Source organism: Ranitomeya variabilis, chromosome 1 (assembly GCF_051348905.1).
Source record: "Ranitomeya variabilis isolate aRanVar5 chromosome 1, aRanVar5.hap1, whole genome shotgun sequence".
Classification (NCBI taxonomy): Eukaryota; Metazoa; Chordata; class Amphibia; order Anura; family Dendrobatidae; genus Ranitomeya; species Ranitomeya variabilis.
Window position 1 is genome coordinate 538,008,227 of NC_135232.1, and position 27,071 is coordinate 538,035,297.

At 42.4% G+C, this 27,071-nt stretch overlaps 1 protein-coding gene across 11 annotated transcripts in view; it reads left to right on the forward strand.

Annotated features, from left to right (window-relative positions):
- The window catches only part of LOC143766726 (scaffold attachment factor B2-like), a 593,416-nt gene extending 566,969 nt beyond the window's left edge, over nt 1–26,447 (forward strand). For all 11 annotated transcript variants that reach the window (XR_013213635.1, XR_013213632.1, XM_077254619.1 and 8 more), the window contains one exon: nt 21,997–26,447. Coding sequence is in view for 6 of the 11 variants with exons in the window: in XM_077254589.1 (XP_077110704.1) it covers nt 21,997–22,136 (140 nt within the window). In the remaining 5 variants the exon portion in view is untranslated. The remainder of the gene's footprint in view (nt 1–21,996) is intronic.
- The last annotated feature ends 624 nt before the right edge of the window (nt 26,448–27,071 follow it).

Genomic DNA, 27,071 nt, shown 5'->3' on the forward strand with positions numbered 1-27,071 from the left:
ATCTGTGTGTAATGGAGTGTGGGTTGGACAAATGTAAAAGAGTAGGTTGGACAATAATGACATCACAAATCATTTTTTTTTTCTTTGTTCAATAATACATCTTTATTTTTTTATGTGTTTTTTTGTGCGTTTTTGTATGTGTTTTTGAAAGCTATTCAAAAACACATACAAAAACGCACAAAAAACACATAAAAAATGCAGCTGCATTTTCTGCCAGGAGATGCAGGTTCTGTGCAGAAAATTCTGCACCCAAATCTGCAACCTGTGCACACAGCCCAATAGTAGATCTTTATTTAGCGTTCAAAAACGCATACAAAAAAAGCACCAAAAACGTTTCTTGACAGGTTTTGATTCGTTTTTTGGTGCTGTTTTTTTTTTTATTCATTTTTGAAAGCTAAATAAAGATCTACTATTGGGCTGAGTGCACATGTTGCAGTTTTCTGAGTTTTCTGCCAAGAGCTGCTTATTTAGTGCAGAAAAATCTGCAGGCAAATGTGAAACGTGTGCACATACCCTAAATCTGCAGCTCTTGGCAGAAAACGCAGGTGCGTTTTTTGATGCGTTTTTGAAAGCTAAATAAAAATCTACAATTGAACAAAAAAAATAAATTGAGATGTCATTTCTTGTGTAACCTCCTCTATTACATTTGTCCAACCCACACTCCATTACACACAGATACAGATAGATAGGAGTGAGATAAATAGATGATATAGAAGGAATGAGCTAGATAGATAATCTATAGATAGATAGATAAAAGGAATGAGAGATGACAGATAGATCTATAGATAGATATCTATCGATCTAATCTATAGATCTATCTCATCTGTCTCTCATTCCTTCGATCTATATCTATCTATACAATTCCTTATATCTATCCCATTCCTTCTATCTAGCTCATTCCTGCTATCTATAGATCTATCTATCTAGCTCATTCCTTCTATCTATCTCTCATTCCTTCTATCTATGTATAGATCTATCTATCTAGCTCATTCCTTCTATCTAGCTCATTCCTTCTATCTATCCTATCTATATCTATCTATCCAATTCCTTCTATCTATCTATCCCATTCCTTCTATCTATCTATCTGTCTATCTATCTATCTCATTCCTGCTATCGATAGATATAATTATATAGATAGATGGAAGGAATGGGATAGATAGATAGAAGGAATTGGATAGATAGATGACAGATAGATCTATAGATAGATGATATCTATCGATCTATGTTATAGATCTATCTAGCTATGTATCTCATTCCTTCTATGGATTTTATCTATCCAATTCATTCTATCTATTATACCTATCATCTATCTCATTCCTTCTATCGATAGATAGATGGATAGATAGAAGGAATTAGATAGATGGATGGAATGGGATAGACAGAAGGAATTGGATAGATAGATAGAATAGATAGAAGGAATGAGATAATTGACAGATCGATGTATCTATGTATAGATCTATCTCATTCATTCTATCCAATTCCTATCTATCTATCCCATTTCTTCTATCTATCGATCTATCCCATTCCTTCTATCTGTCCCATTCCTTCTGTCTGTCTATCTCATTCCTTCTATTTATCTATCCCATTCCTTCTATCTATCCCATTCCTTCTATCTATCTATCTATCCCATTCCTTCTATCTATCCCATTCCTTCTATCTATTATATCTATCTCATTCCTTCTATCGATAGATAGAAGGAATGGGATAGATAGAGAGATAGAAGGAATTAGATAGATGGAAGTAATTGAATGAGATAGAAGGAATGAGATAGAAGGAATGAGATAGAAGGAATGAGATAGAAGGAATGAGATAGATAGAAGAAATGAGAGAGATTATATCTATGCATAGATGTAGATAGATATATGGATAGTTAGGCTACTTTCACACATCAGTTTTTTCCCGTCAGGCAGGATCCGGCGAATTTTTGAAAACGTATCCGTTGCAAATAGTAAATAACTGATGCAAGTGATCCGTTTTTTTATTTATTTATTTTTGGAGAGAGAGAGAACGGAAAATGTGCATGACTCGAACGGAAAAATGCATGAAAAACCAGATTCGGAGGCCGGATTCATCATTTCACATATCAGTTTCATACGTTTTTCGCCGGATCCGTCGCTGTGCATTTTTTCGCCAGACAGAAAAACCGTTGTTCTGTACATTTTCTCCATCCGCCGGAAACCGCTTTTCTGATGGATCCGGCAAAAAACTGATGAAACGTGTGGCCATCAGGTGCAATCTGGTTCGAATACAACTCTATGAGAAAAAAACGGATGCGGCGGAAAAAAATTGATCCGTTTTTTTCAAAACTCACCGGATTGTGCCTGACGGCAAAAACCTGATGTGTGAAAGTAACCAGATAGATATATGGATAGATATATCTATGTATCTATAGATTTATCTATCTTTAAATATATCTAGCCATAGTTATATCTATAGATATATCCATAGTTATTATATCTATAGATATAATAGCAAGGCCAATGTTGATTAATGAACATTAGAAAAATGAAAATAATGGCTTGGGCTCCCACGCAATTTTCTGCGCCAGAAGGGGAAAGCTGACGGCCGGGGGCCAATATTTGTAGCCTGGGAAGGGGTTAATACCCATGGCCCCTCCCAGGCTATGAATATCAGCCCGCAGCTGTCTGCGTAGCCTTTGCTGGCTAGTAAAATAGGGGGACCCCCAAAAAAAATGACGGGGTCCCCCTATATTTTAACAGCCAGAAAGGCTACGCAGACAGCTGCGGGCTGATATTCATAGCCTAGAGAGGGGACATGGATATTGCCCCCCCCCCCCCCCGACTACTAATACCAGCCCCCAGCTGCCCCAGAAATTCCAGCACTCTGCCCCTCTCTTCCCACTTCCCTGTAGCGGTGGGATATGGGGTAATAAGGGGTTAATGTCACCTTTGTATTGTAAGGTGACATTAAGCCCGGTAAATAATGGAGAGGCTTCAATAAGACACCTATCCATTACTAATCCTATAGTGGTGAAAGAGTTAAAAAAAAAAAAAAAACCACAGCCAGAAAAAAGTATTTTATTATTCTTAATTTCACCATACTTACCATACTCGAGCACCTGCAAAAAAAAGTAAAAATAATAAATAAACCGTATACTTATTTCCGCCATAGTCCAATTAATAACGAGTGTCCCACGACAATCTCCCCCATAGAGCAGTGACATCGGGTGATGTCACCGCTCTATAGCCCTCCAGTGACACACTGACACTTTAGTTCAGAGTCTCATTTTCTGGCAAAGCTGCCTGGGATTTTTCCCACACAGCAGTGCCAGAAGTGAGATTAGGGACTATTTTCTCACAGGGGCGTAGGAATACATTGTGGAAGGATACCTTCTAGCATTGTATACCTGGAGCCCCTGGAGAGCGGTCACATCAGCTGATGCTGCTGCTCTCCACGGGAGATCGTCGAGGGACACATTTTAATTGGATTTCTGAGGATCTGGGAATATAGTGTTTGTTTATTATTTTATTATTAGTTACAGGTGACACTGGCTTTGGGGATCAAGGTGATGGTGAGTGTGTACTCTGTTTAATGTACTGTATGTATGTACTGTATGTGTTATGTATGTTGCATGTTAAGTATGTATGTACAGTATGTTGCATGTGGTATGTTGCATGTGGTATGTTGCATGTGGTATGACGCATGTGGTATGTTGCATGTAGTGTGTTGCATGGCGCATGTAGTGTGTTGCATGGCGCATGTGGTATGTTGCATAGCGCATGTGGTATGTTGTATAGCGCATGTGGTATGTTGCATAGCGCATGTGGTATGTTGCATAGCGCATGTGGTATGTTGCATAGCGCATGTGGTATGTTGCATGGCACATGAAGTATGTTGCATGTGGTATGTCGCATGTGGTATGTTGCATGGCACATGTGGTATGTTGCATGGCACATGTGGTATGTTGCATGTGGTATGTTGCATGTTGCATGGCACATGTGGTATGTTGCATGTGGTATGTTGCATGTCGCATGTGGTATGTTGCATGTCGCATGTGGTATGTTGCATGTCGCATGTGGTATGCTGCATGTCGCATATGGTATGCTGCATGTCACATGTGGTATTCTGCATGTCGCATGTGGTATGTTGCATGGCACATGTAGTATGTTGCATGTGGTATGCTGCATGTCGCATGTGGTATGTTGCATGGTATATGTAGTATGTTGTATGTGGTATGTTGCATGTCACATGTGGTATGCTGCATGTCGCATGTGGTATGTTGCATGTCGCATGTACTATGCCCCATGTGGTATGTTGAATGTCACATGTGGTATGTTGCATGTGGTATGACGCATGTGGTATGTTGCATGTAGTGTGTTGCATGGCGCATGTGGTATGTTGCATGGCACATGTGGTATGTTGCATGGCACATGTGGTATGTTGCATGTCGCATGTGGTATGTTGCATGTGGTATGTTGCATGTCGCATGTGGTATGTTGCATGTCGCATGTGGTATGTTGCATGTCGCATGTGGTATGTTGCATGTCGTATGCTGCATGTCACATGTGGTATGTCGCATGTGGTATGTTGCATGTGGTATGCTGCATGTCACATGTACTATGCCGCATGTGGTATGTTGAATGTCGCATGTGGTATGTCGCATGTGGTATGTCGCATGTGGTATGTCGCAAGGTGTATGTCGTAGGGTGTATGTCGTAGGGTGTATGTCGTAGGGTGTATGTCGTAGGGTGTATGTCGTAGGGTGTATGTCGTAGGGTGTATGTCGTAGGGTGTATGTCGTAGGGTGTATGTCGTAGGGTGTATGTCGTAGGGTGTATGTCGTAGGGTGTATATTGTAGGGTGTATATTGTAGGGTGTATATTGTAGGGTGTATGTTGTATGTACTCTGCTCTTAGGCTAGTTTCACACTAGCAGTTTGACGAGCTGCTGAGAGCTGCAGACTTCCTCCGTGAAGCCCTGCCCACGGCCGTGCCTCCGCTGCTAGCTCCTCTTACTTCTGCATTCGGCCTGCGTACCTATCTTTAACATTAGGTATGCAGGTCGTGCGGATGTATGCGGATACTTCCGCATGCGTCGTATTGACGATGTGGAGAAAAAAAATTGCAACCAGCTGCGTCCTACGCGGGTCGTCACATCGTCTAAACGACGCATGCGGAGGCATCCGCATACATCCACACGACCTGCATACCTAATGTTAAAGATAGGTACGCAGGCCGCATGCAGAAGTAGGCGGAGCTAGCGGCGGAGGTGCGGCCTTGGGCGGGGCTTCACGGAGGAAGTTCGCAGCTCCTCAAAATGCTAGTGTGAAACTAGCCTTAGATAGATGAGATAGATAAATAGATAGAAAGAAGGAATCAGAAATTTAGAAGGAATAACATATATAGAATGAGATAGATGTAAAGAAATAGAGAGATGGATAGATTAGCGAAATTGACAAAATACTTACGCTGTCAGTGGGTTACGGCGTTATGTCCTGGACGGGAAAAGTTTTTCGGCATCCAGGACAACACACTTTGCAGATTAAGACTTCTGGGGCACAGAGCATAGGGTCAAAGGCCGGCTCATGCACAGTAATGGTTTCATGCTTTGCCCACAGTTGGTCAAAGCATACTGCGCATGCGCTAGAGGCTAATGCAATGCGCAACAGCCAAAAATGAGCGCGATCTGTTCTATTCTCAGATCAAGTTACGTCTGAGACGCCAATGAGTGGGGGGAGAGACAGCGATTAGGCCACGCCCATCGGTCCGGACCGGGGTGATTGACAGCCGAAATCTGCGAGATTACTAAGGTATTTTCTCGGCAAAGGTGGAGAATCGGAGGATATGAAAGGTACTAATGTAAAACAGAGCTCAGGCCCTATTGAACTATATTTTTATCTCGTATCGAAAAAATGGGGTGTCAGGTTCCCTTTAAATAGTATTTTACCTCACAAAATGTATCTTCTGTGATCTCCTGCTGTAATGTCAGTATTGCCTTTTGCTTCCTCACCTGCCCAGGAGCTGTGATACAGCACAGTGGTGGAGAGAGAGCAGACAAGAGGGGAGAGCACATGGGGTACACAGATCAAAGAAGATATGACATGAGGAGAAGACAGCAGATGGGGAGAGAAAGCACACAGGGGAGACAGCTCAAACGGGACAGCACATGGGGCGAGAACAGCACAGGAAGAAGAGACAGCAGACAAGGGGGATAGCACATAGGGTAGACAGGTTAAAGAAGACAGCACAGACGGGAGAAGTCAGCACATAAAGAAAGATAGTGGATAGGTGGATGAGCACATGGGGGGAGAGATTCTCAACTCTGTAAAGCCTGCCCCGTCGTGACATTACCGCCCTCCTGATGTGATGGCATCGGGCCTCCATCTAGTGTATGTGTGTGTGTATATATATATATATATATAATAATTTTATGGGGGGGGGAATATATATATATATATATATATATATATATATATATATATATATATATATATATATATATATATATATACAGAGAGAGAGAGAGAGAAAAAAAAATCTGGTAGGTTTAAGCCATACTCATGACGATTTTTTATCCTCTAAATATCTCTAAATGTGGGGCGTGGCGATGTAAGGGAGCTGTGAGGAAGCGACTGGCTGGAGCTCTCATAATCCTGACCTGAATACCTGCTAATACTCACCCACGAGAGTCTTCTGAAGCATCGCTGTGCTTCTCTAGGTGCCTGGAGGCGCCCGGCTCCTGAGAGGACGTGAGGTGCGCCTTCGGTCGGGTGAGCTCCGGGAGAGCCTGGACGGAGGACGGAGCAGACGAGAGGTGGCGGCCATCTGTACTAGCCGCGTGTGCTGACGGCAGAAGGCGCGAAGCAAGCCTCGCTGCGCAGGAGGGAGCTGGCTGGACTCCTGTGCGGCTCTTCAAGGTACGAGAGGGGGGTTGCGCGGTGTGAGCCCTGAGAAACGGGCCCCGGGCTCCCCTCATCACTGCCGCATAACAATATATAGCGCCGACTGGTCCTGGCGCCTGCGGCATCGGAACCTCTCTGCCCCGCTGCCTACACTGAGTGCAGGGTTTGCTATGGTCTGTTAATGGCCGGAGATGGTACCCTCTTTTTTAGACTGGAATAGGAGCATGGTACTTCGCTCCTTGTTGCAATATTTTTTGTTTTATGCTGTTCTAGTGTTAATAGATGTTGGTTATTTAAGTTTTGCTGCCGCAATGCTCTCCATCATATACCAGAAATGCAGTTGGCGTGACAGGGTGCACCATATGTGGATGAAAGGGTATGACATCTGATCTTACGTGTGTGACTTGGAATGTGAGAGGTCTTGGGTCGCCCCGAAAGAGAGTTAAAGTATTTTCTCAAATACGGCGATACCACCCTCATATTGAGGCTTTGGTGGAAACACATTTGACTAGGGATTCAGCTCGATACCTGCAGAAACCATGGGTACAATGGTCTGTGCATGCGTTCCATACTAGCTATTCTAGAGGGGTGTCTCTTTTGATACATAGAGACGTTAGATGGGAGGTTGGAGAGGTGCGAAGAGATCCTGAAGGCCGGTTTATTTTCGTACATGCACGGGTAAATTCAAGAGATTATGTTGTAATGTGTTTATATAATCCCCCCTGCTAACATGTTAATCATAAAAAAGGCGGTGAGTTTCACTCTGAACTACCCTGATGCACATATTATGTGTATGGGAGATTTTAATCTAGTGATGAACGATACTACTGATAGACTTAGACTGGATGGCGATGGTTCTGGGGTCATCTCCCCTACATCTCGCCTATCAACATTTATGGAGGGATGTGGATGGTTAGATCTGTGGAGACTACGTCATCCTGATACAAGAGAATATACCTGTCACTCATCCGTTAAACGTGCCCTGTCCCGTTTGGACTATATGTTTGGTTCTAGTAACCTAGCGATATTGGTTGGGGAAATTGAGCATGGCAACAGGGGTATTTCAGACCATAGCCCGGTAGTTCTTAAGCTCCGGTTCGGACGGAGTAGACATAATGTGATGTGGAAATTAAACCCATTTTGGTAAAAGTTGATTGATCCTCATGATAGAACTATAGACCAGTTGGATTGTTTCATAGCATCCGATCCAGATCCACAAAATATTAACATGTTTTAGGATGCCCTTAAAGCGTTCCTGCGAGGTTGTTTATCTGCTACAATTTCCTATATTAAGCGTGTGACCGCGCAGGAAGATGAGGATATGGAGAGACGCATGAAGGAGTCGGAAACAGCTTATATAGCTAGCCAAACCAATGAGAATAGGGCTGAGTGGCTACGGTCCCATAGGTCATATACTCAATATATAGATACTAAGTCTAAGCGTAAACTGTTATTCACTAGGCAAGCATATTTTGAGTTGGGGAATCAATCTAGTAAACTCCTAGCATTTATGGTGACAGCATAATACGTCCAATACCATGCTTAAAATCCGTAAATTAGATGGTACTATAGTCACTTCAACAGATGATATACTTCAACGCTTCTATAATTATTATAAAAATTTATATAGTTCTAAGGGGGACTCTGATATCGCAGGTTGTTTAGATTATCTTTCAGGTATAGAATTTCCCACCCTAAGCCCTGCGCAACAAGCTTTTCTGGACGCCGATTTTACTCTGGATGAGATTAATGCGGCTATAACGGATATGGCCTCTGGAAAGGCACCAGGCCCAGATGGATTTCCCATAGAAATGTATAGAAAGTACAGAGATATCTTGGCGCCTTGCCTTTTGAAACTATTCCAAGGAATATGGGAGGGAGGCTCCCTACCGGACTCTTATTATGACGCTAATATCATAGTCCTTAAGAAAGAAGGAAAGGACCCTTTAGATTGTGGATCGTATCGTCCCATCTCGTTGGCCAATGTTGACTACAAGATTTTTACTAAGGTATTGGCCACTAGACTAAACGCGGTAATCCTGGGAATAGTTCATTCAGACCAGACCGGTTTTATGCCAGGTAAAAGTACGTCTATTAATATTAGGAGAGTTCAGTCAACAGCTCAATTTAGTGCGTTGGTATTGGAGAATAGATGGGCTCTGGCCTCGCTGGACGCGGCCAAGGCATTTGACTCTCTTGAGTGGCCTTTCCTGTTTGCATGTTTAGAGAAATACCAATTCGGTCCTAAATTCATAAAGTGGATCGGTGCGATATACATGAAGCCCAGAGCCCGGATAATTATAAATAATTCCATGTCTGAGATGTTTTCCCTGAAAAGGGGCACTCGTCAAGGTTGCCCTCTCTCTCCGGCCCTGTTTGCTCTTGCAATTGAAGCATTGGCAATACGCATGAGATCCACTCCATCTATTAAGGGCATTACAATAGCAGACCGCAAAGATACTATTGGTCTGTATGCGGATGACATGGTAATATTCATGGATGATGTGGAGGAGACATTGCCACAGGTGATTAATACTAGAAATGGATTTGGAGGGCACTCCGAGTTTTATATATCAATTGGGATAAATCTGCTTTGATGCCTCTCTCCCATAGCTCAACAGACCATCTTGACGGGTTGTCCCCGTTACCAGTGGTGTCCAGCTTCAAATACTTAGGGATAATTATACCAAAAAATAGTAAGTTTGATTTACAATTTAACATTCTCCCACTTATAGACTTGGTCAAATATAAATTTGCAATGTGGATTAAATTACCATCATCTGTCTCAGGGCGCATAAACTTAATTAAGATGATATTGCTCCCGAAACTTAATTACGCTCTTCAACATAGTGCTGTTCCTGTCCCCAAGTCCTTTTTCTCAAAACTAAACTCTCTAACTTCATCCTTCATATGGGGGGGAGCTAGACCTAAACTTAAATTGACTACTCTGCGTAGATCTAAACAAATGGGAGGAGATGCGTTACCTGATTTTTTCCTCTGAGCACTTGGATGCCTGGAAATTGGTTACCAAATTCAGAGAGTCATCTAATCCAAGCTGCAAAGTTTGATTGTCCCTTAGGCTTTTTGGAAATTGATAGACCCACTGTATCTGGAATGCTACCATTGCTTCGATTGGCGAGGCTGATCTGGAAGCAGGTGAGGAGGGTGATTCGTTTTGAGGGTGTTGTGGCTGAGATGCCGCTGTGGAATAACATATACTTCTCGGGATTGGTGGGTCACCCATCCACACAGTTCTGGATCTCGTGTGGTGTTGTCTCAGTTAATAATCTTTATGAACAAGATACTTTAATGTCATTTGAACAACTTCAAACCAAATATAATATTCCGAGGTCCCAGTTTTTTCGTTTTTTACAACTTAGGTCGGCAATATAGTCACATCTACGTGGGGCAAATACTGGGCAAATTATATCATCCTTCCCACTAATAGGTATCTTTAAATCCCAGGGACCCCGAGGTCTTATTTCTGCATTGTACACATATATGTTATCTGTAGATACTGGCTCCACTGAATTGGCAGTCAAGGAAAAATGGAAAGCCCTAATTCCTGATCTTCATGAGGAGGACTGGGAGATGGTTTTGGAGTCCCCACTGAGGGTATTGCCCTCGGCCAATAACAGAATGATTCAATTGTATATCTTACATCAATCGTATTTAACACCGACACGATTATTTAAAATGGGGTGGTCTAATGTCTGAGATGCCATGCTGCGGAGGCTAATTTTGCACATATGATCTGGGGATGTCCAATCATTAAGTCCTTTTGGAACGAGATCTTCGTTATTGACATCCCTTGTTCATATGCCTGTTCCCCTCAACCCACTGGTCTGCTTATTCGGGGTGATGGAGGAAGAGATGTGGGGGCATCACACCCAGATCTTTTTGAAGGAGACATTGTTTATGGCACAGAAGGTAATAGCTTTGTGTTGGATGGGGGGTACTCACCCGTCTCTTAGGGCCTGGATTGACTTAATAAACTGAGTTATACCTTATGAGCGAACTCTATACCAGAACAGGGGCTGTTTAAGAAAGTTTGACAAGATTTGGGATGTTTGGAATTCATCATATTCCACTATGTCGACACGTGACAGATAACTCGATTCCGTCATGATACGTGGTTGGGATGGAGAATGTAATTACTTGCGCCTTGATTCGCTACTAAACAATTGCTGTGGTGGGGAGGGTTATTGGCGGCACGTTAAGGCTTTACGGGCCTTTTCTTTTTTTTTTTTTTTCGTTTTTGTTCTACATTAGTTTTATTAAGGTTTAATGCAAATATTTTAAACATAACATAATATTTCCAGTTCTATTGGACCGGGCCTTATCTAGATAGATTATCTGCATCATGAGGATATTTTTTCTATTTGTATTCATTTGTATTCTCCTTATGAACATAACATGATGTGAATGTATTGGCTTGGTTATATGTAAACGTGTATGTTTTATCTGTTTTTTTCCTGCTGTTTAATAAACGAATTTAAAAAACAATATCTCTAAATGTAGATGATTTACTTTTATTAAAATGCTTACTGATCACGGTCTTCCACAGTTTCCAGCTCCTTTCTGATTGTCATCTGAATAATGTAACGTCTAGTCCACAAGTAAATGTGTGCCATCAGGCTGGTCAGGGTTGCATTGCAAGTCTATGGAACCTTTTTCTTAGTCTTACTAGACCTATAATGTAAATGCAACTTCCGCCCAAATCTAGTCTGTTCAAGTACTCCCTGCCAACACTCGTAGATATGCCCAATAGAAATACAGCCTATTAAATACAGTGTAGCGAGCAATATAGACATGCAATGCAAGTCAGCACGGCACTGTATGGTGTACTATGCCTGTAGTTCAGATCGAACTCACCAGGGTCCCGAGATGTCGTGGATGCACAGAGCTCGAGCTACGAGGACAGCTGTCAGGTTGCCTGGTTGGGATCCTGCCAGGCGGGCATTAGGTAATGGAGTGGGGTTGTCCGCTGCCGCAGCAAAATGGCATGGCGGTGGTCGGCGTAGAGCCAGGGAACGCCCCGGTCGGTGGAGTCCCTGGTTACAGGCTGGAAAAAATGGCCGACGAAAGCGCTCAGAGGGTGACGTCACAAGAGCTACGGAGGGATGCTAGGACAAAAAGGTATCCAACGCGTTTTGAAGGAACCCAGTCCTTAATCAGGGTTACCACTTGCTTAAAGCACCCCGCTTTATATAGATCTAAATAGCCCATCCTCCCCATCACCGCATTCCAACACTTAGTTCTATTACAGGGGAAAGGATGAGTCTGGAGATGGCCCACAAATTGCAATAGAAAACCAGCATGATGGGCATATCAAGAAAAGGGGAGATATGCAAAACAAAAAGTGCCAATCAGTACTTTATTTGAAAGTGGTACGTGCTACTTAAAATTGATAAGTTAAATAGGACTGGTAAAACAAATTTTAATCAATAAAAAACACCGTGTAAAAGTTTCACTTTTTCCAAACTTAACCCCTTCACCCCCAAGGGTGGTTTGCACGTTAATGACCGGGCCAATTTTTACAATTCTGACCACTGTCCCTTTATGAGGTTATAACTCTGGAACGCTTCAACGGATCTTGGCAATTCTGACACTGTTTTCTCGTTACATATTGTACTTCATGATAGTGGTAACATTTCTTCGATATAACTTGCGTTTATTTGTTAAAAAAACGAATATTTGACAAATTTTGAAAATTTCGCAATTTTCCAGCTTTGAATTTTTATGCCCTTAAATCACAGACATATGTCACGCAAAATACTTAATAAGTAACATTTCCCACATGTCTACTTTACATCAGCACAATTTTGGAACCAAAATTTTTTTTTGTGACGGAGTTATAAGGGTTAAAAGTTGACCAGCAATTTCTCATTTTTACAACACCATTTTTTTTTAGGGACCACATCTCATTTGAAGTCATTTTGAGGGGTCTATATGATAGAAAATACCCAAGTGTGACACCATTCTAAAAACTGCACCCCTCAAGGTACTCAAAACCACTTTCAAAAAGTTTATTAACCCTTCAGGTGTTTCACAGGAATTTTTGGAATGTTTAAATAAAAATAAACATTTAACTTTTTTTCACACAAAATTTATTTCAGCTCCAATTTGTTTTATTTTACCAAGGGTAACAGGAGAAAATAGACCCCAAAATTTGTTGTACAATTTGTCCTGAGTACGCTGATACCCCATATGTGGGGGTAAACCACTGTTTGGGCGCATGGCAGAGCTCGGAAGGAAAGGAGCGCCATTTGACTTTTCAATGCAAAATTGACTGGAATTGAGATGGGACGCCATGTTACATTTGGAGAGCCCCTGATGTGCCTAAACATTGAAACCCCCCACAAGTGACACCATTTTGGAAAGTAGACCCCTTAAGGAACTTATCTAGATGTGTGTTGAGCACTTTGACCCAACAAGTGCTTCACAGAAGTTTATAATGCAGAGCCGTAAAAATAAAAAATCATATTTTTTCACAAAAATGATCTTTTCGCCCCCATTTTTTTATTTCCCCAAGGGTAAGAGAAGAAATTAGACCACAAAAGTTGTTGTGCAATTTGTCCTGAGTACGACGATACCCCATATGTTGGGGTAAACCCCTGTTTGGGCACACGGGAGAGCTCTGAAGGGAAGGAGCACTGTTTTCCTTTTTCAACGCAGAATTGGCTGGAATTCAGATCGGATGCCATGTCCCGTTTGGAGAGCCCCTGATGTGCCTAAACAGTGGAAACCCCTAATTATAACTGAAACCCTAATCCAAACACACCCCTTACCCTAATCCCAACAGTAACCCTAACCACTCCTCTAACCCAGACACACCCAACCCTATTCCCAACCGTAAATGTAATCCAAACCCTAACCCTATCTTTAGCCCCAACCCTAACTGTAGCCCTAACCCTAGCCCCGACCCTAGCCCTAACCCTAGCAATAACCCTAGCCCCAACCCTAGCCCCAACCTTAGCCCCAACCCTAGCCCCAACCCTAGCCCCAACCCTAGCCCCAACCCTAGCCCCAACTCTAGCCCCAACTCTAGCCCGGAAATAAATACATTTTTTAATTTTTCCCTAACTAAGGGGGTGATGAAGGGGGGTTTGATTTACTTTTATAGCGGGTTTTTTAGCGGATTTTTATGATTGGCAGCCGTCACACACTGAAAGACGCTTTTCATTGCAAAAAATATTTTTTGCGTTACCACATTTTGAGAGCTGTAATTTTTCCATATTTGAGTCCACAGAGTCATGTGAGATCTTGTTTTTTGTGGGACGAGTTGACGTTTTTATTGGTAACATTTTCGGACACGTGACATTTTTTGATCACTTTTTATTCCGATTTTTGTGAGGCAGAGTGATCAAAAACCAGCTATTCATGAATTTCTTTTGGGGGAGGCGTTTATACCGTTCCGCGTTTGGTAAAATTGATAAAGCAGTGTTATTCATCGGGTCAGTACGATTACAGCGATATCTCATTTATATCATTTTTTTTGTGTTTTGGCGCTTTTATACGATAAAAACTATTTTATAGAAAAAATAATTATTTTGGTATCGCTTTATTCTCAGGACTATAACTTTTTTATTTTTTTGCTGATGATGCTGTATGGCGGCTCGTTTTTTGCGGGACAAGATGACGTTTTCAGCGGTACCATGGTTATTTATATCAGTCTTTTTGATCGCGTGTTATTCCACTTTTTGTTCTGCGGTATGATAATAAAGCGTTGTTTTTTGCCTCGTTTTTTTTTTTTTTTTTCCTTACGGTGTTTACTGAAGGGGTTAACTAGTGGGGCAGTTTTATAGGTTGGGTCGTTACGGACGCGGCGATACTAAATATGTGTACTTTTATTGTTTTTTTATTTTATTTAGCAAAAGAAATGTATTTATGGGAATAATATATTTTTTTTCTTTATTTAGGATATTTTTTTTATTTATTTTTTTACACATGTGGGGAATTTTTTTTTAACTTTTTTACTTTGTCCCAGGGGAGGACATCATAGATCATTGATCTGGCAGTGTGCACAGCACTCTGCCAGATCTGCGATCTGCTGTGCAGGGCTGCAGGCTTACCAAGTGTCTGCTCTGAGCAGACACTCGGTAAGCCACCTCCCTCCCTGCAGGACCCGGATGCCGCGGCCATCTTGGATCCGGGACCTGCGGCGAGGAGGGAGGTAGGAGACCCTCGGAGCAACGCGATCACATCGCGTTGCTGCGGGGGTCTCAGGGAAGCCCACAGGGAGCCCCCTCCCTGCGCGATGCTTCCCTATACCGCCGGTACACCGCGATCATGTTTGATCGCGGTGTGCCGGGGGTTAATGTGCCGGGGGCGGTCCGTGACCGCTCCTGGCACATAGTGCCGGATGTCAGCTGCGATATGCAGCTGACACCCGGCCGCGATCGGCCGCGCTCCCCCCGTGAGCGCGGCCGATCGTGTATGACGTACTATCCCGTCGGTGGTCATACGGGCCCACCCCACCTCGACGGGATAGTACGTCAGATGTCAGGAAGGGGTTAAAGGCCACTTATACCGGCATACTTAAAGGATACAGGCCATATCCTACAAGTTTTGGAAAAAGTGAAATGGGAAACCAGTTATTTTTAGGTACTTTAGACATAAAATCCCTATACACAGTGATTGATCAGAGGATGAGTTGCCAGATTGCAGGCCAATTCCTCCGTGCATCAGGAATGTATCCAGAAACTCAGGTCACATTTGTTGAAGAATGTATGGATTTTATTTTACATCATAATTTTATGTATGAAGGGGAGTTTTACTTAACAATATGAGGTACTGCTATGGGGATACGGTTAGCCCCTGGCTACGCTAACCTGTTTGTAGCCAAGTGGGAGGAGTCTCAAATATATACATCTGGGAATCTACGCACAGGTTTAGTCTTGTCGCGTCTGTTCATCGATGATATTTTTTTCATCTGGGACGGCCCGAGGCATGATTTGGATCAATTTGTTTCCAGTCTAAATAAGAACAATTTTGGTCTAGAATTCACGTCTACAATTAGCACCACAAATGTCAACTTTCTGGACCTCAACTTATACATTGAAGGGAATAACCTCTTTACCAAATATTATCGAAAAGAAGTGGATTCCAACAGCTTTATTGATATATCTAGTTGCCACTTGCCTGTATGGCTTACGAATATCCCCAGAGGTCAGTTTGTGAGGGTAAGACGCAACTGCACTACCCTGGATGATTATAATAAGGAGGCTGGGGTTTTGAATCAACAATTCCTGGAAAAAGGATACCCTAGCACACTATTAGAACAAGCCAAGTACGAGGTGGGAGCTACCCCAAGAGAGCGTCTAATACAGAAAACAAAAAGCAATAATCCAACCAATATTAGTATCCAGGACCAAAACCAGCAATTGCCATTTATTACACAGTTTCATGCTGGCCATAATAAATTTAGGTCCATTATACTAAAACATTGGGACATTTTGCGGAGGGACAAGATCATTGGTGAACACCTACCATCTGTCCCCAGGTTTATATACAGAAAGGCCCAACCCTTGGGCAGTATGGTGGCCCCAACAATCAAAACCCACCAACGAAAAGTTGGTATCCCTAATGATTCGGTGGTTGGGTTCACACCATGCAGTGCTTGTTATTGCTGCTGAAATACGTGTTAAAACAAATAATGGGGATAGGGGAAAATATGTGTAAGTGGGTTGAGAGCTGGCTCAGGGATAGGAAACACAGGGTGGTTATTAATGGAGCACACTCTGACTGGTTCACGGTTAGCAGTGGGGTACCACAGGGGTCAATATTGGGCCCTCTTCTTTTTAACATTTATTAATGACCTTGTAGGGGGCATTCAGAGTAGAATTTCAATATTTGCAGATGACACTAAACTCTGCAGGGTAATCAATACAGGGAGGACAATTTTATATTACAGGATGATTTATGTAAACTAGAAGCTTGGGCTGATAAATGGCAAATGATCTTCTAATGGGGATAAATGTAAGGTCATGCACTTGGGTAGAAGTAATAAGATGTATAACTATGTGCTTAATTCTAAAACTCTGGGCAAAACCGTCAATGAAAAAGACCTGGGTGTATGGGTGGATGACAAACTCATATTTAGTGGCCAGTGTCAGGCAGCTGCTACAAAGGCAAATAAAATAATGGGATGTATTAAAAGAGGCACATATGCTCATGAGGAGAACATAATTTTACCTCTATACAAGTCACTAGTTTGACCACACTTAGAATACTGTGCACAGTTCTGGTCTCCGGTGTATAAGAAAGACATAGCTGAACTAGAGCGGGTGCAGAGAAGAGCGACCAAGGTTATTAGAGGACTGGGGGGTCTGCAATACCAAGATAGGTTATTACACTTGGGGCTGTTTAGTTTGGAAAAACGAAGACTAATGGGTGATCTTATTTTAATGTATAAATATAAGAGGGGACAGTACAAAGACCTTTCTGATGATCTTTTTAATCATAGACCTGAGACAGGGACAAGGGGGCATCCTCTACGTCTGGAGGAAAGAAGGTTTCAGCATAATAACAGATGCGGATTTTTTACTGTAAGAGCAGTGAGACTATGGAACTCTCTGCCGTATGATGTTGTAATGAGTGATTCATTACTTATATTTAAGAGGGGACTGGATGCCTTTCTTGAAAAGTATAATGTTACAGGGTATATATACTAGATTCCTTGATAGGGCGTTGATCCAGGGAACTAGTCTGACTGCCGTATGTGGAGTCCGGAAGGAATTTTTTTCCCCAATGTGGAGCTTACTCTTTGCCACATGGTTTTTTTTTGCCTTCCTCTGGATCAACATGTTAGGGCATGTTAGGTTAGGCTATGGGTTGAACTAGATGGACTTACAGTCTTCCTTCAACCTTAATAACTATGTAACTATGTAAATCTGGCCAATCCACATTTACTGACTCAGAGGCCGCATTCACATTCAGTATCAAGGACAGGATCACTTGCTACACTAAGTAAGTGATTTACTTGATCGAGTGTCCGTGCAAGAAGTTGTACGTAGGCCGAACCAAGAGACGACAATTGTCTTGCCCCAAAGGGCCTGAACTATGGATTGGAACTGTGAAGAAGAAAATGTCTCATTAAATCAATTATTAAACCTTATGTAAGTCAGTTCAGATACGGTGTAGCAAAATGGAGTCTATTTCCTGATCAGCAGCACACTGGAAGGAACTTCTGGAATGTGAAGAGGTCGCTGGGTATTGGACAATCAACTGAATACCATATATGGAAGTGAAGTTGGAATGAACCAATCAGAGTGACACTAACTATTCTGAAGTTGTGCAACCTCCCCCATTTCCTGTGTTCAGTATTATCCTTTGTTCAGAATAAAGCAGTTGTGAGTGAGCCATCGCTGAGAGAGGCTATGTGTATCGTCTTTGTGAATCTGATACATTCTGGGCCTCTAAGCTAGCACTCAGCTTATATTTGGTCAGGTACAAGCAATCATATTGATCTCACTTTAAGAGATCACCCTCACAGAACTATAAGCTTTTTGACGTTCTAACAATGACCAGGATCTTGGCGTTTTTTCTCCCCTGTAAAATTTCCCTTTATCAGGTATAGAACATGGACTTACCCATGTGAATTATAGTATGGATATATTTATATCCACTTTATCCCCTTGATGGGCTTCCATGTTCTTAACTTTTTATCCAGTAGGTACATTTTTCGAGTTAATTTAGTATTTGGGAAGTAAAGAGATAGAGATATATATCTCTATCTATCTATCTATCTATCTATCTATCTAGCTATCTATCTATGTGTGTGCTTTTACCCCCCTTTTCTTATAATGCATATGTGTGTGCTTTTACCCCCCTTTTCTTATAATGCATTTTGTACATATATATATATATATATATATATATATATTTATTTATTTTTATTTTTTTTTTAGACATTTTTGTATGTAGTGTATACTTTTACACTGTGTTTTTTATTGATTTAAAATTTGTTTTACCAGTCCTATTTAACTTATCAATTTTAAGTAGCACGTACCACTTTCAAATAAAGTACTGATTGGCACTTTTTGTTTTGCATATCTCCCCTTTTCTTGATATGCCCATCATGCTGGTTTTCCATTGCAATTTGCGGGCCATCTCCAGACTCCTCCTTTCCTCTGTAATAGGACTAAGTGTTGGAATGCGGTGATGGGGAGGATGGGCTGTTTAGATCTATATGAGGCCGAGTGCTTTAAGCAAGTGGTAACCCTGATGAAGGACTGGGTTCCTTCGAAATGCATCGGATACTTTTTTGCCCTAGCATCTCCGTAGCTCTTGTGACGTCGCCCTCTGAGCGCTTTCGTCGGCCATTTTTTCCAGCCTGTAACCAGGGACTCCACCGGCCAGGGTGTTCCCTGGCTCTACGCCGACCACCGCCATGCCGTTTTGCTGCGTCTGCGGACATCCCCACTCCATTACCTATTTCCTGCCTGGCAGGATCCCCACCAGGCAACCTGACAGCTGTCCTCGTACCTCGAGCTCTGTGCATCCACGACATCTCGGGACCCTGGTGAGTTCGATCTGAACTACGGGCTTAGTACACCATACAGTGCCGTGCTGACTTGTATTGCATGTCTATATTGCTCGCTACACTGTATTTAATAGGCTGTATTTCTATTGGTCATATCTACGAGTGTTAGCAGAGAGTTTCCTTGCACTTTGCCATTATATATTATATATGTTTATCAGGAGTTTATCCTGAAGCAGGGTATTTACTTTTTGGAGTAATTTCACTGGAAGGTAACGATGGTTGGAAGTCTATCCTGAAGCGCGGTATCAATTTCTTTCATTATTATTGTTCATTTAGGTGTCAGCCTTGGCACTTGGCTGTTTGATTTCAGCTGCTAAGGATAGTATTCACACAAGGGAGCGCTGGTGTTTTTTCTTTTACAAGTTTTTTTTCTTTTACAAGATTCCCTTTCAAGTATTTTATTCAATATCCTTAAAATTGTGTGAGCAGCATAATGTAGGAAAAGAGACCCTGATTCCAGCGATGTATCACTTAGATTACTGGGTGCAGCAGTTGTGACAAAATCAGTTTTTAGAGGTAGTAGAGCTCAGAAAGCTAACCCAGCCCACAACTCAAATTTCTGTTTACATTGTATATTGATACATAGTTCAAAGATGGTTAAAGTGACTGGATCCAAAGAAAGTCCAAAAAGTAATGCCATATATACTCGAGTATAAGCCGAGATTTTCAGCCCATTTTTTGGGGCTGAAAGTCCCCCTCTCGGCTTATACTCGAGTCATACCCAAGGGTCGGCAGGGGAGGGGGAGCGGGGGCTGTCTAATTAAACTCACCTGCTCCTGGCGCGTTCCCTGCAGGTCCCTGGTTCTCCCGGCGCGCAGCTTCTTCCTGTACTGTGCGGTCACATGGTACCGCTCATTACAGTAATGAATATGCGGCTCCACCTCCCATAGGGGTGGAGCCGCATATTCATTACTGTAATGAGCGGTAGCGGTGACCGCTCAATACAGGAAGAAGCTGCGCGCCGGGAGAACCAGGGACTGCACCGTGCCAGGAGCAGATGAGTATAACTGGGAGGCTGCGCTGCGCGATATTCACCTGCTCCTCATTCCGACGCCGCTCCGTCTTCAGCGTCTTCTGCAGTGACGCTCAGGCAGAGGGCGCGATGGCGTGGTTAGTGCGCGCCCTCTGCCTGAGCGTCAGTGCAGAAGACCCTGAAGATGGAGCTGCGCCGTAACGAGGAGCAGGTGAATATTTAAAGTGCCAGGGGCCTGAGCGACGGAGAGGTGAGGTGAGTATGTGATTTTTTTTTATCGCAGCCACAGCATATGGGGCAAGTGTCTGTATGGAGCATCTTATGGGGCCATAATGTTTGTGCAGCACTATAAGGGGCATATATCTCTATGAAGCATCTTATGGGGCCATAATCAACATTTGTGCAGCATTATGTTGGGCAAATGTGTCTATGGAGCATCTTATGGGGCCCTGATTAACCTTTGTGCAGGATTATATGGGGCATATTTTAATATGGAGCATCTAATGGGGCCCATCATAAACTTTATGGAGCATTATAATGGGGCGTATTATGTATGTAGCTTCTTATGGGGCCCATCATGAAATGTATGGAGCATCTTATGGGGCCCATCATGAACTGTGTGGAGCATTATATGGGGCTCCTGATTCAATATGGATATTCAAAAACACTTAACCTACTGATGTCTCAATTAATTTTACTTTTATTGGTATCTATTTTTACTTTTGAAATTTACCGGTAGCTGCAGCATTTTCCACCCTAGGCTTATACTCGAGTCATTAAGTTTTCCCAGTTTTTTGTGGCAAAATTGGGGTCGGCTTATACTCGGGTCGGCTTATACTCGAGTATATACGGTATATTAAATGCGTATTCAATACAAGAATAGAATAAAAACAGAGTTGCGTCACAAAAAGGGAATTGTGGTGAATGCCTAAATCCAAAGATAGAAGCCACATGGACCATAGTTACATAGAATGGAACTAGTGGTTGTTAGCCAATACAAAATACTCAGACACTCGTTAATCGTACATATGGGGCATACAGGTGCAGCTAAAGTGGGACAAACAGAATGCATATGTTCTTAACTAGCAAAATAGAAGTCGTGTCCGTTGCAAGGATAATTATGTAGTCTCCATGTCCTTCCAATTGTAAAGATCAGTTCTGGGGAGTGGTCGGACACTGGCACCCCTACAGCCAGTAATAACCTCCTTGTGCATATCCCCCACGCTGCCCATTATTGAAGACAGCAATTCACAGGATATTATTAAACTTGCATTTTTTATTTAGCGCGTTTCAAAGTGTCAAGCACTTCTTCAGGAAACAACCACTCCTGTTGGTAAAACATTCATAGTATTGGACCAGCACACAGCCTAATAAGTGACACATCCCTGAAATCTGTGTCTCGGCCCTTATCTTCTGCTGCCCTCAGATTACATAGCAAAAACCTACTAACAGATTACTTTTAAAAAAGATGATTTCTGTGAATATGATCCTATGTTGGTCTTCTAACTTTGGTATTAAAGGTCTTAAAAATTGTATAGTATAGTGTGCAATATATTGCATTGTATAGTATGTTGCTGACTCTTTTCAAACCTTTTTTTTATTATTTTTGCACAGTAATTTTCATGAAAACGAAAACTCTCAGAATGTGTAGACATCCACAGGACCTCAAGGTAGAAACTTTGGAGGACAAAACAGACCCAATGACCATCGGTTTACACATCGTTATTAAATATTTCAATATTGTTTTAACATAAGTTAATCTGAAGTATTTTTATGATTAGTTGATGTGCTTGGCTTGTTAAAAAAAAAAAAAAAATCCTTTCCTGCATACAATATTAAAGTAGATGTTATGTTTAAAAAATATTTGATTGGAATTATTACAATGGGTTGCTGGGAACTATCGTGTACCATCAATGATCGCTGTACCTGGTCTGTAGTGGACATTGCCGAGTACTGCTGTATGAACACCAGGGTTTAGAGGAAAGGAGCACCATTTCACTTTTAGTTCAGGTGTTGGTGGCCAAATTACCAAAGTGCGTCCGACCAAATCATTGACTTGCACCCGGACCAATGTTGAGTCTGTTTTTTTTGTTTTTTTCTTTTTTTGTCCTCTCCCAACAGGAAAAAAATCGCTACATGTCAGTTTGATCTGATATTTGTTTGGATTAAATGCTACCATGCAAGTCAACTAGTGCATGGAAATCATCCGAAATCAGAGGTCATCCGACTTCCATCCATTCTCACAATGGAGATGGAGACATTTTGTTCTCCATCCTCTCCTCACGGTGTGCTGATTCTCTCATCAGAAAGAATTGGATTATACTATTCGGACACTCTGATCAGAGTTTGATCAGAGAAGCATGTTTTGCTGCCTTTTGTGCCAAAACATGATTTTAAAAAAAATTTTGGCGTTAATCTTAATCAGCATGCACAATAGACAAATGTATTATGACAAATGCAGCAAAAAGTAACAAGCAAAACCTCCTTTTTTTGCAGAAAATTTCTTGCTGCTAGGAGAGCAGATTTAGCTACAGAAAAACCCCAGCAAAAATGCAATGTGTGAACATAGCCATAGAGTGGAAAGTTTCCTGTAACAGTTTTGGATGCTATGTCTCATTTGTCCCTGAGGAACCAGTATAGTAGAAACTTTTGTGTTATGATCTAATTTTAACCCTTTAACGATCACCAATACTAATTAAAACTGCGGTCATTAAGAGTATTTATTCCATCATGGCCATTTTAACCCCTTCCCGACCTGTGACACAGCGTATGCGTCATGAAAGTCGGTGCCAATCCGACCTGTGACGCATGTGCTGTGTCATAGAATGATCGCGTCCCTGCAGATCAGGTGAAAGGGTTAACTCCAATTTCACCCAATCTGCAGGGACAAGGGGGAGTGGTACTTTAGCCCAGAGGGGGTGGCTTTGCCCCCACGTGGCTACGATCGCTCTGATTGGCTGTTAAAAGTGCAACAGCCAATCAGAGCAATTTGGAATATTTCACCTATGAAAAGTGGTGAAATATTACAATCCAGCCATGGCCGATGCTGCAATATCATCGGCCATGGCTGGAAACCCTGATCTGCCCTCCCCAGTCCTCCGTTCTGTGGTCCGCTCCCCTCCGTCCTCCTGTCAGCTCCCTCCGTGCTCAGATCCACCCCCCGTGCTCCCCCACCCCCACCCCTTCATACTTACCGAGCCTACCGGTGTCCGTCCGTCTCCTCCATGGGCGCCGCCATCTACCAAAATGGCAGGCGCATGCGCAGTGCGCCCGCCCAATCGGCCGGCCGGCAGATTCGTTCCATGTACATTTTGATCACTGTGATCAGTGATCAAAATAAAAAAAATAGTAAATGAACCCCCCCTCCCATTTATCCCCATAGGTAGGGACAACAATAAAATAAAGAAAATATATATTTTTTTTTTCCACTAGGGTTAGAACTAAAGTTAGAATTAGGGTTCGGGTTAGAACTAGGGTTAGGGCTAGGGTTATGGTTAGGGTTAGGCTATGTCTATGCACACATATTCTGGTCCTTTGCGGATTTTTCCGCAGCGGTTTTCATAAATCCGCAGTGCAAAACCGCTGCGGATTTATCGCGGATTCAACGTGATTTTTCTGCGGATTTCACTGCGGTTTTCTATTGGAGCAGTTGTAAAACCGCTGCGGAATCCGCAGAAAGAAGTGACATGCTGCGGAATGTAAACCGCTGCGTTTCCGCGCAGTTTTTTCCGCAGCATGTGCACAGCGTTTTTTGTTTCCCATAGGTTTACATTGAACTATAAACTCATGGGAAACTGCTGCGGACTCGCAGCTGCGGAAACATTGCGTATCCGCAGCGTTTTCCGCAGCGTGTGCACATAGCCTTAGAATTAGGCTATGTGCGGATTTGGCTGCGGATCCGCAGCGGATTGGCCGCTGAGAATTCGTAGCAGTCTTTCCTATGGAAAACCAAATCCGCTGTGCCCATGGTGCGGAAAATACCGCGCGGAAACGCTGCGTTGTATTTTCCGCAGCATGTCAATTCTTTGTGCGGATTCCGCAGCATTTCACACCTGTTCATCAATAGGAATCCGCAGGTGAAATCCGCACAAAAACCACTGGAAATCCGTGGTAAATCTGCAGGTAAAGCGCAGTGCCTTTTACCTGCGGATTTTTCAAAAATGGTGCGGAAAAATCACACGAATCCATAACGTGGGCATATAGCCTTAGGGTTGGAATTAGCTAGGGTTGGAAATAGCGTTAAGATTAGGCTTGTGGTTAGGGTTATGGTTAGGGGTGTGTTAAATATTAATTATTGAATCTCAATCCTGTACCGAGCATATTGCTTCTTGCTGACGTTACAAAAGCTATTTATGTATATAGGAGCTCAGCGCATGAGTCCACTCCATATACAGGGTAACACGTGGTCTGTAGACCCATATATAAACACTTCTTAGGAGGGTGGTGGGGTTCTTCTTCTGGTCACGTGGGACTGCCACCTCCTGCCTTCACATCATTTACCATGGACGAGAGATGAAGAAGCAACAGCTGTTAGCCATCATAATGATCTTCACACTTGACACAGACAGACTGCTTTTACCATCCAAACTTTGAGGAAGATGAGTATAAGTGCTGATATCTACACATGGACAATCTGTTCGTAACCATTTCGTCTATTTTTGTTTTGCTGCAATATGATTTTTCTGTGGACAATTCAATAAACCACTACCTTTTTCATGAGAATATCATGACATTTTTCTTTAAGAGTAACGCACCTGGTGAATAGTCTTGATTAAATAAATGTGCAAAATACGCATATTTAACATTGCCGAAGCCAGCCAGTGTTTATTTTTTGTGCTATTTTTACGTGAATTTCCTTCATTTTTGCACACGGGGGGACGATGGAAGAGAGTTTGCTAGATATTGTGCAAGTATTCATGAATTTCACTTCAATACTTCAAGTCACAAAGATCTCACAAGAAGAACCTACGAATTACAGAGACTAACGGGTGTCAGTTGAATTGACAAGTAGTAGGAGTACTACAAGTGCCGGACGTGCTAAAAATAGCCGTGCTGAAGTTCACAGTCCAGCGTTGTAAAGACAAGCTGAGATTTCAAGGTAAGAACAATGGATTTGATTAATTCATATGCTAAATCAAGTCAGATAGAATTTGTAAGTTTGTACAGATCTAGTGTAGAAATATTTTGGCTTTCTTTATTTGCAGAATGCAAAATCGCAAATTTAAAGTTAGATTCTAAACTAGTATCTAGGAAAAAAGGCAAAGAGCAACTGAAAAATATATTACATATGGTTAACCCCTCTGTGACCTTAGACGTACTATCCCGTCGAGGTGACCTGGGCCTATCTGACCCTCGACGGGATAGTACGTCATAGCCGATCGGCCGCGCTCATGGGGGGAGCGCGGCCGATCGCGGCCGGGTGTCAGCTGCATATCGCAGCTGACATCCGGCACTATGTGCCAGGAGCGGTCACGGACCGCCCCCGGCACATTAACCCCCGGCACACCGCGATCAAACATGATCGCGGTGTACCGGCGGTATAGGGAAGCATCGCGCAGGGAGGGGGCTCCCTGCGGGCTTCCCTGAGACCCCCGGAGCAACGCGATGTGATCGCGTTGCTCTGAGGGTCTCCTACCTCCCTCCTCGCCGCAGGTCCCGGATCCAAGATGGCCGCGGCATCCGGGTCCTGCAGGGAGGGAGGTGGCTTACCGAGTGTCTGCTCAGAGCAGACGCTTGGTAAGCCTGCAGCCCTGCACAGCAGATCGTCGATCTGACAGAGTGCTGTGCACACTGTCAGATCAGTGATCTGTAATGTCCCCCCCTGGGACAAAGTAAAAAAGTTTAAAAAAAATTCCCCACGTGTGTAAAAAAAAAATAAAAAAAATATCCTAAATAAAGAAAAAAATATATATATATTCCCATAAATACATTTCTTTAGCTAAATAAAATAAAAAAAACAATAAAAGTACACATATTTAGTATCGCCGCGTCCGTAACGACCCAACCTATAAAACTGCCCCACTAGTTAACCCCTTCAGTAAACACCGTAAGAAAAAAAAAAAAAACGAGGCAAAAAACAACGCTTTATTATCATACCGCAGAACAAAAAGTGGAATAACACGCGATCAAAAAGACTGATATAAATAACCATGGTACCGCTGAAAACGTCATCTTGTCCCGCAAAAACGAGCCGCCACACAGCATCATCAGCAAAAAAATAAAAAAGTTATAGTCCTGAGAATAAAGCGATACCAAAATAATTATTTTTTCTATAAAATAGTTTTTATCGTATAAAAGCGCCAAAACATAAAAAAAATGATATAATTGAGGTATCGCTGTAATCGTACTTACCCGAAGAATAAAACTGCTTTATCAATTTTACCAAACGCGGAACGGTATAAACGCCTCCCCCAAAAGAAATTCATGAATAGCTGGTTTTTGATCACTCTGCCTCACAAAAATCGGAATAAAAAGCGACCAAAAAATGTCATGTGTCCGAAAATGTTACCAATAAAAACATCAACTCGTCCCGCAAAAAACAAGATCTCACATGACTCTGTGGACTCAAAAATGGAAAAATTACAGCTCTCAAAATGTGGTAACGCAAAAAATATTTTTTGCAATGAAAAGCGTCTTTCAGTGTGTGACGGCTGCCAATCATAAAAACCCGCTAAAAAACCCGCTATAAA